This window comes from Antennarius striatus, chromosome 11 (assembly GCF_040054535.1).
Source record: "Antennarius striatus isolate MH-2024 chromosome 11, ASM4005453v1, whole genome shotgun sequence".
In the NCBI taxonomy this organism is placed as follows: Eukaryota; Metazoa; Chordata; class Actinopteri; order Lophiiformes; family Antennariidae; genus Antennarius; species Antennarius striatus.
Window position 1 is genome coordinate 6,331,163 of NC_090786.1, and position 12,229 is coordinate 6,343,391.

At 38.1% G+C, this 12,229-nt stretch overlaps 1 protein-coding gene across 3 annotated transcripts; it reads right to left on the reverse strand.

Annotated features, from left to right (window-relative positions):
• Window positions 1–267: 267 nt before the first annotated feature.
• Window positions 268–6,391, reverse strand: LOC137603915 (follistatin-related protein 1-like). 3 transcript variants are annotated; one of them, XM_068327772.1, is made up of 10 exons: window positions 6,145–6,391; window positions 5,959–6,030; window positions 3,212–3,301; window positions 2,864–2,990; window positions 2,499–2,528; window positions 2,194–2,318; window positions 1,852–1,970; window positions 1,425–1,537; window positions 1,148–1,258; window positions 268–988 (listed from the first exon to the last, which is right to left on the reverse strand). In XM_068327772.1, exons 1-10 carry the CDS (start codon window positions 6,145–6,147, stop codon window positions 876–878), a joined length of 903 nt encoding a protein of 300 aa, XP_068183873.1. In that variant the 5' UTR covers window positions 6,148–6,391; the 3' UTR covers window positions 268–875. The 3 variants fall into 3 exon arrangements, with proteins under 3 accessions (XP_068183873.1, XP_068183872.1, XP_068183874.1); XM_068327771.1 differs by having other exon boundaries at window positions 2,864–2,993; XM_068327773.1 differs by lacking the exon at window positions 6,145–6,391 and adding an exon at window positions 3,863–3,919 and having other exon boundaries at window positions 2,864–2,993; window positions 5,959–6,024.
• Between the last annotated feature and the right edge of the window lie 5,838 nt (window positions 6,392–12,229).

The window sequence follows — 12,229 nt, forward strand, 5'->3', positions numbered from 1 at the left end:
AAATGGTTCTATTTCTAACATTAATCCTAAAGTTATTGTATTCTTATTACTTCTTATATTCTCATTGCTGTTTTGTCTAGTATTTATAGTCTGACGGAAGATTAAATGAAGAATGTAATGAAAATCATGTATAAATGTCCTGTTTTCTGTTAAAAATCTTGTTCAGTTTATTTGTTCAAATATTTATTAAAGTAAGTTGTATAAAACCAGCAACAACTTAACAATATGAATAGAAAAATATATTAACATTATATCAACATGAAACAATGAACCCTCCTGAATGTTTGATCAGACATTAAAAATAATTTTGACAAGATGAGTGAAGTATTTCTTTGAGTATTATTTATAGCAACTTAAATGTTCTGTTTAATAATGAAAACAGACATTAAAAAACAGAACTGAATGTCTTCTGTAGTTTTACATGTGGGAAACAGTGATTTCATCATACCATGTTAATTTTCACTGTGACAAACAACAAAGTTTCATACAGATAATTGAATTATATTTTCAAAAATGGTCATGGTGATCCATAACACACAACGTCTTTGGCAGAACTAACAAGTCATTGACCCATGCACACATTATGTAACTGAATACGGCTTTTAAAAACACACCAAATATTCTAAAAAGAAACCTTTTAAAAATTATTTCCTTCCACTAAGATAGAGATTTCAATTCATTTGAGAAAAGCAGTCAGTTTTAATTTTTTTTAGCTGTGATTAAGTTGTTGATGGTAGTGAAAATGCAGACAGCACAGTTTGTAGAACATGAAGTGGTTTTAAACTACTTTTCTCAATGAGTAACAATCAAAGCCATTAGGCATTAGGAAGGATAATAAATTAGTGACTACTGTTCATCATCACAGAGGTTTGGTTTTAACTGTCGACCTGTAAAGCATTGAGTTCAGCCACTCTCCTGCTCCACTCCTCTTCTGTCATTTCTTCTTCTGTTCCATCCATCCTTGCATCCACCTCCACCTGATGCTCTCCTGAAATGACCATCACGTCACAAGCACAAAAAAAAACAGTTGATGGAAAGAAAAAAGTATAAAGTAAGTAAGTAAGAAGGGATTCTTAAAATCTAAAACTAATCACAGAATACGTAAATATTTAGAAACGTGTTTGTGTGTGGATGTTTGTGTCCTCACCGGTGCAGGTCAGAGCAGTGCAGACCCAGTTTCCACAGGCACATACACACTTGTTACACTCCATTCGAGTTTCAGCACCATCCTCGAACACTTCATCCTCCAGAGCACATTCTTCACAAAATGAGAAAACATTAAGGCATATGAATGTGTTTAAAGAATCTAACGTGTGTGTGTGTGTGTGTGTGTGTGTGTGTGTGTGTGTGTGTGTGTGTGTGTGTGTGTGTGTGTGTGTGTGTGTGTGTGTGTGTGTGTGTGTGTGTGTGTGTGTGAGTAGTACTTCTCTCATATGGATGGTACGTGGGCGTTAGACAGTTGATGAATTCAGTTAAACTCAGCTTCCAGTCGGCGTTTTCATCTGACAGCTCTATCAAAGCATCAACACACAGAGATCTGACAGACAGACAGTGATTGATTAGAAAGATTTGTACACACAATGTGCACCTTGACTCAGAAAATCAAAATAATTTAGCCGTGCAGGCAATCTTTTCATTTTACCACAGTAATATGACAATAAAAATCAGATTTACAGACAACATTAACTTGTAGGAACATGTTAACTATCATAACAGATCTCGTGTGTGTGTGTGTGTGTGTGTGTGTGTGTGTGTGTGTGTGTGTGTGTGTGTGTGTGTGTGTGTGTGTGTGTGTGTGTGTGTGTGTGTGTGTGTGTGTGTGTGTGCAAGCATCCGTGCGTGCATGTGTACCTCAGTAACAAGTTAGCTTCCAGTGTATTGGAGAACGTGAGGTTGAGGGCCGTCTCATTATGTTTAAGGAAGTTCAAGAACTCTTTGGAATCAAGCTGTGAGTCCCCGTTGTCATACATCTGTGACACACAATCACAATCTTATTCTGTTATTCTCCTATAACTAAAATATAGCTGATTCATCCTTTGCCAGGTTCTGTGGATTCAGAAGCAGCAGTAGCCATCACTTTAAAATTTAAGATCAAAGAATATTTTTCATGGTTTTAAAAGATGTCCATTCTTTGTCATCCAGTCCTACTGGGGTCACATGTAATTATTGAGAGAAGCAATGAAAGGTTTGGACCTTGAAGTACATTTGCAGGAGATAGTTGGACTCATTTGAAGTCAGGTTGCTGGATTCCACTTCTTCCTGAATCCACTCGATCACCCTGTCTCTCAACCAGTCACGATTAGACAAGAAACACACAACTACACACACACACACACACAAAATAAAATGTTAATGTATACTGGCAGTGCACATCGACTGAAAGCTATTGTTCTTGCATTAAAAAGCATTACCTGTGAATGAAGTCACGTATCAAGACATTGATAAAAATATATAACTTAAACATTATATTATAATTTTGTTAAAAGCTCTCAACTTACTGGGGCTCATATCGGTCTTATTTGGTTTGTCTGTAAATAGAAATGCAGACCTTTGTCATGTTAACCCACATAAAAAAAATAATATGCAGCTTCAACAGTCTGTATTGTTTGGATGAATTTAAAACTTCACAAAAGATGATATTAGAAACTCAGAGTTAATTCTTTGCGCAAAAATTTGATCTCAAATGTAAATGAAATATATGGAATTAAGCAGATTTTACGAATGTAAATATGCGAGTATACATGTGACATGAAGGTTCAAAATGACATGAACGTTAAATATACAAGTACATTTACTATGAAATGTTTTGGGAAGTGTAGGTGTGTATCTATGTGTGTGTGGGGTGGAGGGGTGGGGTACTAACCCAGACAGCGTCCTCTGTGCTCTGCATGTATCTTAGTCTGTGTGACGCAGGCGTCTCTGTGCAGCTCACAGTGATTTCTGTAGGATCTGCCATTACTGCCACACACCCAGTGCTCTGTGACATCACACTGCTGCACAGGGAGATAAGGGTCAACACAAGATGACAAAAAATAAGGAATACACTCTACAGCTAATTCAATAATATCCTATGTGTTCCTATTCTCATTTTTAAAGTTAATTTTGTTTTTTTATTTAGGCATTTTATTAAAGCAAGTATTAACTTAAATAGTCCAGAGCCACCAGTTGTGTGAAGCTACTCTACATTATATCAGTGTAGTTTGGTAACTACCTGTAAACAGCGACAGACTGGTTCTCCACGCTCAGTCGATACACACTCTCGACCTGCACCGCAGAAAGTCCTGGCGCACACGGACTGATCCTGAGATACACGGGGAGAGATTAGTCATGTTGTCATAGTGTTGATGTAGAAATCATGGATATAAACTGTGTGAGTCAGGCTCCAGATGGTGACCTTTAACCTCCCACTGGGAGGGACACATGCCGTTTTGAATGACAATGACTATTTCTCTTTCTCTCTCTCTCTCTCACACACACACACACACACACACACACACACACACACACACACACACACACACACACACACACACACACACACACACACACACACACACACACACACACACACACACGTTCTTAATGACACACTGTGGCAGCTGGACAGCAGCTACATGGAGTCTACATGGATGACCGTGGTGAACAGGACATCCATGATTTTCAGATGGATATAGATGGATGTCTTTTGTTAATCCCATCAACTTTCTGAACACGATAAGTCAAGATTCATGCTGTAAGAAGTCAAAATAATTCTTAACCAATTCATTATTTTCATTTGAAGAAGAATAATGTTGGGCATTTTTATGCTATTATTTGACAACTGACATTCAGGAGATGATAAATGACCTAAAAAGATACTAACCATTGGAGAGTAAATGGTCTCAGAAAAATCATCCAGTTCAGCAATTTGTTAATGTTACTGAACAAAGAAACAGTTTTGAAAGTCAGTAATACAAAGAAAACACAAAGCATATTATCATACAAAAAGAACACATGATTAGAAACATAACGAGAGTCAAATTCTTCAAATTCCTCCTCACATGCAGGTCAGTAAACCCAACATATATCTACAGGTTTTTTCTTGTGAGGCCCCTCAGTGATGAATTGTAGGGTCACGACCATCATGACTACGAGCCTGACAAACATAAACCTGACCTGAATCCCGTAACCAAGAACACACACACACACACACACGCACGCACGCACACACACACACACACACACACACACACACACACATACACACACACACACACACACACACACACACACGGAGAGAGCATTCTAAATTGTCAGTGTCATTATCAGTTCAAGTCTGAACTTGTTTTGGTTGTAAAACAGTCATGAGTTTTTTTCCCCTCTCAGTCTTTTTCTCCTCTCTTCATCTTTGCCTTTCATTCAGATTTTTTCCCCCCAATTCATTCTCTCTTTTCACATCCTTCCTGTTTCACATTCTCTGTGGATTATCACATTGTAAGACACTGACGTAAATGTGGAGTGAAATCTGAACAACATTCGGATATACTGTTATAAGGCAGACTACCATCTTTAGGAATATACAGTTTTTTTTAGTGACACAATAGTGTAACCATTCAGTTCATATGCTTTTGTAGCAATTCAACACATAAATCAGCTGAAAAGAAAGCAATTCATTGAGAGGAAGTCAATGATCAGACAAATTAACATTTGGAATTGGGCAGCTAGTTTTTAGCTTGTGTGAACTATCTGACATTTGAGGGGAGGATGAAACAGTTTAACATCTGTTTCTAAAATAGCTCCTGAAAGCAATTTCTTTCATTATTATAGTGAATGTAATATATGTCATTCACAGTCAAAGTGAGTTTCATATCCTTATTTTTTTCATGCAGATGAGTTAGCTGTCGCAGTGTCGTATTTTATGAACAAAATGATTAATGAATAGCTGTTTTTAATGAATCAACAATCTTCCTTTGATTCACATTAAACACTGAAACAGAGGAAACTTTGGTTGAAAAACAAGGCTGCTGCTAACACACCTGAAGCCCTGCTCACTGACTGCGTGAGTGAGTGTGCGTGTGTCACTGGTTAGGTATTTGTGTGTGTGTGTGTGTGTGTGTGTGTGTGTGTGTGTGTGTGTGTGTGTGTGTGTGTGTGTGTGTTTTCGTTCATTCTGACTCAAACTTTTGAAGAACAGTTTTCAGGTCAAAGTATTCCGTATCCAGAAGTCTTGTCTTGTGCTCAGAGGACATCAGTCCTCCAGGTGAATACTTGTGATAGATGCACACATCACAGTCTGCATCATTGGAAACTTTCTAACCATGAATTAATCAGCAGATCTGTTAGATTTTTAGTTGTTTTTATTCCTGTCTTTTCTTACGTAGACTAGTCTTGATTTGAACTTGTGTTCATGAAAACCAGAGGCTCTGATAGCATTTGAGGAATCTGCATTTACTCAAGCTAAATGCAAATTTAAGAAGCAGGTTTTTTTCCAATTCATAGAAATATATTTTACAAAGCTACAACTCACAGGCACAATCAAATTTCCAGATGACACTTGTTTCCCTTTCTTTAAATCAATAACCATGAATATCAAAATTTGGTGATTCTTAGTTTGTTAGTCTGTTGTAAATGAAATGACTTAAGGTTTTCGTTATTCATCGAGACAATAATCTTTCTTACAAACCCTATTAGATTATCCGGAAAACGCTTTGCCAAAAAACACAACACAAAGATTAATGCAGCACTAATATCGATTTAGAAACACGATTTTACTACTTTCCAAACTTTAAATGCAATTTGCTGATAAAATTCACAAACTTTTCCTTAAGACTCTGAATGTAGGAATTGTACATATGATGGAACTTTTTCACAGTAAGGCGCAGTACAGTATCTCACTTTTAATAGAAACCTTTATGTACATCTGTACCAATGTAAACCCAATACTGCATAGTATTACATTACTTCAAACTGTGAATTTACCTTTGCCAGGGGAGAGGAGGAAACCAGTGAGAAGAGGAGCAGAGGCAGCTGGAGCACAGAGACAGTCAGCATCTGAAGAGAAGAAAATCACTTATGATCCAAATTATTTTATTTTCCTATTAATAACTCATGTTATTATTAATTCGACTATTACTGCTGGTCTTCTACTAGTACTAAGCCGAATACCATGAACACTACGTCCAACAATATTAAAGCAGCCGTAAATCCAAAATATTGTCAGAGGGTGTCGTGTGATCGATCGGTGCCTTCAGATTCCGTTGCTCCACAATATCTGATCAGCAGCAACAAAATCATTAGTAAAAAAGAAGTCTCTGCATTAATTTCCAATTATCCAAATTATCAGTATGGATCCATTTCTAACTATATAAATATACAGTATATATGTATGGACTTGTGAAGCTGCCTGCTTTGCTCTGCAGTCAAACTGCTTATGAGCTAAAAAGAAAGAAGCAGAAGGAGGAGAGGAGGAGGAGGGATGCTAGAAGAGAAAGGACACCAGCTGTCTAGAGTCAGACAGCCCCCTCCCCAACCCCCAAGCAGCTGTGAAGCAGGAACACTCAAACATGAGCTGTCCACTTCAAGAATGATAAGTTAAAGGTGCACAACCTGCTGACATGTTCAGGCAACGTGACACAGCCAAAGGGAGAAACATCAGTTAAATGATGAGGCCTCAAACTTAAAAGGGGGAAAAAGGATTAATTATGCTTCTGTGATCGACTGATTTCCACTTTTAAACTGTCACTTTTGAGTGAAAGGGATATACTATGGATTTAATAAGGATTTTTTTTTTTTTATCAATTAGTGTAGGCTTTTGCTAGTTCCACGAAAAACCATGATCTCATATCCAGTTGTTTAGATATGAGAATCAGTCTGAATGTTACTGATACAAAACTGCAAACACAAAACAAAAAAGCCATCAAATAGGCTATGACTGGCAGCAATGACTGAAAAATGAAACCAGAAAATTAAAGTAAAACCTAAATTAAATATTGAAAGTAATAGATTTACAGAAATGTGTCACATAGTATTTTTTCAAACTAAAAAGCACAAAAATCTTAGCAAGGAAACACTGTAATTTTAGATATTTGGCAAGTCAAGCAATGGAGGAAATGAAAAAAAGCCAAATCTGTTAACATGGCATATCTTATGATTGTTTAAAAACAATAAGTCAGGAAAATATAATTTTTATGAAACGTAATAATTCAAAGAAATAGATGGTAGGACAGAACAAGCATCAAAGCAAACAAGCCGGCGTTTTGACCAGGATTAGTAACACACACACACACACACACACACACACACACACACACACACACACACACACACACACACACACACACACACACACACACACTGGGGATCTGAACAATGTCCTAATTATTCTAGTTTTTGGTCCTCAGTTCATCCAACTATGCACTTCATCCATCAGTCAATATCAGCGACTAATTTATTACCTGCTCTCCCTACTATTAATTGTTTTATCAAAGGGTTCAAATACCAGGTGTTACTATTGACAATCACAAGCATTTCCTCCAAACTCCATCACCGGAACTATTGTGGATTGCGGTTTCACAATAAAAGCATCTTATTGATTTCTCAGCGGTATTCATTCATTGTCATGTACCACCGCTGTATCCGCCATACTGGGTCACGGAGAGCTGGAGCCTATCCCACCTGGCATAGGGCGTGAGGCGGGGGACACTCCGGGCACGACACCAGTGCACCGCACACAAAGACAGACAACCATGCACACACACTCACTCACTCACTCCTACGGGCTTCATTATGAAAAATCACCTCATAAGTTTTTGAGTTTTTATTAACTGTCATGACATGAAATATGAGCTTACAGTTTTTTGAATACACATTACCATCTAAAATGAACAACATCAATTATGTTTATCATCAACAATTAGTTATATTCGAATGTTAAGTTATAGTTGTCCAATGAAGTAGAATGTTATTCCAATTTACATGTGACAAACAGAACTCTCCATTGTTTATTTTCCACTGGTGCCATCTCAGGTATCAGAACTTTTCCTCAAAATAACAGCATTGGGATCAGGAGATTCATAATTTTAGTAATAAAATAAAATTTATCCTCTAGGGCATTTCACTGCATGAACTAATTTATGTGTATCAGACCAATAGCAATAAAGTGTGATGGAATGTCACTGTCCAACAGCATCAAAGATCAATTAATTTATTGTTTAGATGCGGAACATACATAATTTGATTAAAAACTAATATTGATCCTGAATAACTAAATAAAAATCTGAAGTCAAAATATGCTGGTGGAAAACTTGAATGATGTTTAACTGTACGCTACGAGTAGTTTTTCTGCAGGAGAATGAAGGACCTTTTTTCAAAACATGAACACAAAATTAGAATTAATTGTACAATAATTCATTTCAAGTTTTTTTTTTTTTTTTTTCAAGTTTATTTATTTTTATATAGCCCAGATTCACAAGCAATGTCTCAAAGGGCTTTACAATCTGCACATGGACGATATCCCTCTGACCTTTGTGCACTGCAAGCAGTGCGACCCTCGCATCGGATAAGGAACAACTCCCCCCAGAAACCCTTTTAACAGGGGAAAAAATGGATGGGAGAAACCTCAGGAAGACTGCAGAGGAGGGACCCCTCTTCCAGGAGTGGACAGACGAAGCAATAGATACCGCATGTACAGATTAACAACACAATAATAATAACAGTAACAATAACAGTAACAATAAATGTATAACAAAGGCATGCCGATCCATCCAGTAGAGCGAGTCACCACCAGCCGATGAAGCACACAGAGGTCACCGATTGCTGAGGATCCACCACTCTGAGGACAGACCAAACAGTGCCTAAGTCATTCAGCTCAAAAAAGTTAAAGTCAAGGTTACTCTGGCAAAACCCCAAAACCACAGCAGAACCAAATGAGGCAGAACCAGCACTCCCCTAGTGGATGGTGAAACAGGACCACTGTACAGCTTGTGCTATCGCCAGCCATGGAAGCAGACAGAGGTAGCCGATTGCCGATGATCCACCACACAAAGGCCTGTGAGAGAGAACAGCAGAAGAAGGAAGAGAAACAGAGATAGCAGAGATAGCAGGGGCGAGAGTGGTGCTAGAGGGACCAGAACAGCAGAGAATTAATGGGAGGCAGGGGCCTAACTAAGAAATCCTATGACTCGTCGGCAGGACTAGGCTAAACCTAAACATTGAGACCGCCATCCCCGATATTACTTATATGTTAGGTCGAACAGATATGTTTTGAGTCTAGATTTAAAGACATTTACAGATTCAGACTGTCTAATATTTATAGGGAGGTTATTCCACAAGAAAGGGGCACGATAGGAGAAGGCCCTCTGGCCAGCTGACTTCTTTTTAAATCTAGGAACACACAAGAGACCAGTATTCTGAGAGCGGAGAGCCCTAGTCGGCGTATAAGGTTTAACAAGATCAGACAGATAGGTTGGTGCAAGCCCATTAAGGCTTTTGTATGTTAGTAAGAGTACCTTAAAATCGGATCTAACATGAATCGGGAGCCAGTGTAATGCAGCCAAAACTGGGGTGATATGGTCAAATTTCCTAGTTTTAGTTAATATTCTTGCTGCTGTGTTCTGAACCATCTGAAGGCCCCTAGTTCTAGACCGAGGCAACCCTGATAACAGAACATTACAATAGTCAAGTCTAGAGGACACAAAGGCATGAATCAAAATTTCAGCATCAGCCATGGCTAAAGAGGACCTAATTTTGGAAACATTACGTAGATGAAAGAAGGCGATCTTTGTCACCTCTTTAATATGCTTGTCAAAGGCAAGAGTCGAATCTAACGTTACTCCTAGGTTCTTGACTGTTGAACTATGGGTTATAAGACAGTTATCTACAGATATTGTTAGGTTTTGAAATTGGTTACTATGTCGTGCAGGGCCAATGATTAACATTTCAGTTTTGTCTGGGTTTAGGAGCAGGAAATTACTGGACATCCAACTATTCACAGCAGAAAGACAGGCCTCTAGTTTACTCAATTCAGATCGATCATCTGCTTTTATAGGCATATAAAGTTGTGTGTCATCCGCATAACAGTGGAAACCTATTCCAAAGCTGCGTATAATTTGACCAAGAGGTGCAACATACAGGGAGAATAGTAGAGGACCAAGGACAGACCCCTGAGGTACGCCATATTTGACGTCGGAGAAGGCAGAAGTTTTATTATTGTAGGAGACACATTGTGTCCTATCAGATAGATAAGATTTTAACCAAGCCAGAGCTAACTCACAGACACCAAACTGTCTCTCCAGTCGGTCAAGGAGTATACAGTGATCTATAGTATCAAATGCTGCACTAAGATCCAAAAGAAGGAGAACAGAAGTGGTATCAGAGTCCAGATATAATAGGAGATCATTCACAACTTTGGTAAGTGCTGTTTCAGTGGAATGGCGGGCCCGAAAAGCTGATTGGAATGGTTCGAAAAGACCGCTTAATGATAAATAATCTAAGAGCTGTTGAGATACTACCCTTTCTAGTATTTTAGATAAGAATGGAAGGTTAGAAACTGGTCTATAATTATTTAAAGACTCTTGGTCGAGATGTGGCTTTTTAAGCAGAGGTTTAACCACGGCCGCTTTAAAGCTGGTGGGAACAACACCAGTTGCAAGAGAAAGATTAACTACAGTTAACATAGTAGGGCCCAGCAATGGCCATAATTCTTTAACTAATTTAGCAGGGAGAGGGTCTAAGAGGCATGTAGTAGGTTTGGAGAATGAGACCAACTTTGTTAATTCTACCAGAGAGACATTCTCAAAGTGTGTTAAAGAGAAAAGTTGGGTTTTAACACCCAGAGAAGGAACCACATCAAATTTTGATCCAGGTGAAGCTGAAGAAGTTATTTCATGTCTAATGTTATCAATTTTACGGCAGAAAAAATCTTGGAAATCATCAGCCGCCAATAACAAGCTGCTTGCCGTTGACTGTTTCTGGGTCAATCTGGCTACAGTATTAAACAGAAATCGAGGGTTGTGTTTATTTTTACTTATTAATCTGGAGAAATAGGCAGCTTTAGCGGTGGACAGAGCACATTTGTAATTTAAGACACATTCGTGCCAAGAGATGTAGCATGATTTAGATTTAGATTTACGCCACCTGCGCTCTAAACTCCTACAGGCTCGTCTGAGAGCGCGTGTCTCCTCGTTAAACCATGGTGTAGACCTGCGCACCCCTATGGTTTTAGTTTTTAGAGGTGCAACTGAGTCCAACAGACTAGAAAGAGCTGAGTTTAACATAAGTGGAAAATCACATTTTTGTCAGATTTTTCATATAAAAGATACAGTGATATTAATTCCAGTATTTTTATCACCTTAACAATCAATTTGCTCAAAATGTCTTCACATTATTATATTCTATTTCTGTTTTGATTATATCTTTTTAGAAATACCAATCTATCAGTCCTGGGGGGTGGGGAGGAGGTGCAAAAGCCTAACCAATTTGTCTAAATGGAACTATTTATTCAAACAGAGGGCCCAAAACACTGTTTGTGAACATGGTGGCTGTTCTTGCCATTGCTGTCATCGTCATCTGTATGAGGACGTTCCCTGAGTGAATGTGAGCAGAATACGGCCAACGTCGCTGGAAGCACCTGAGACACCTGAGGCATGCACACATGATGCTACTACGATCCATGTCCCAACCAGGAGAGCAAAGACAATTATGGATGTAGGAACAACTGTTTAACCACTCAGCTGAACAACTATGGGTTTTAGTTTCAAAATAAAGTCCTGCATGGACAGTCTTGACAGAGCCTGATGCAACTGTGGTAGCAATGTAATCAAACACAAAATGATCTTATTAGGTAAAATTAGTGCATTTCAGAAGCTAACAGCTAATTTTCTCATTGTAGCAGGTTATTGTCCTTTGGACAAGTTATAATTACCGTAATTAAAATCTTGCATTGAAAAGGATGTGAAGTGTAGAAGTAATCAATTAAATAATCAAAGAAACTGACTAAATAAAATATTTGTACAACTCCAACCATGTGAGAGTCATAAATTAAAATGATTATTAGCATTTGACCTGAATATTTGATATGGATGAAGAACCATTTGCATTCACCCACTTACAAAATAACCACTTGTGTTTAATCCACTACATTGAAAAGAACATTATGGATCTTCAAGTGGAGCACATGGCACCGGTATGTACACATATGGAATACTGTGGAATACAAACAAATACACATAGTCATAGCGTAAATACAAAAGCA

Bases quoted from the DNA above. Each gene is read 5' to 3' on its own strand.
- LOC137603915 (XM_068327771.1), bottom strand. The intron at 1,259-1,424 runs GTACTACTCACA...CATTTTGTGAAG, and splicing joins GTACCATCCATATGAGAGAA to AATGTGCTCTGGAGGATGAA. The intron at 989-1,147 runs GTGAGGACACAA...TGGTCATTTCAG, and splicing joins CACTGCTCTGACCTGCACCG to GAGAGCATCAGGTGGAGGTG.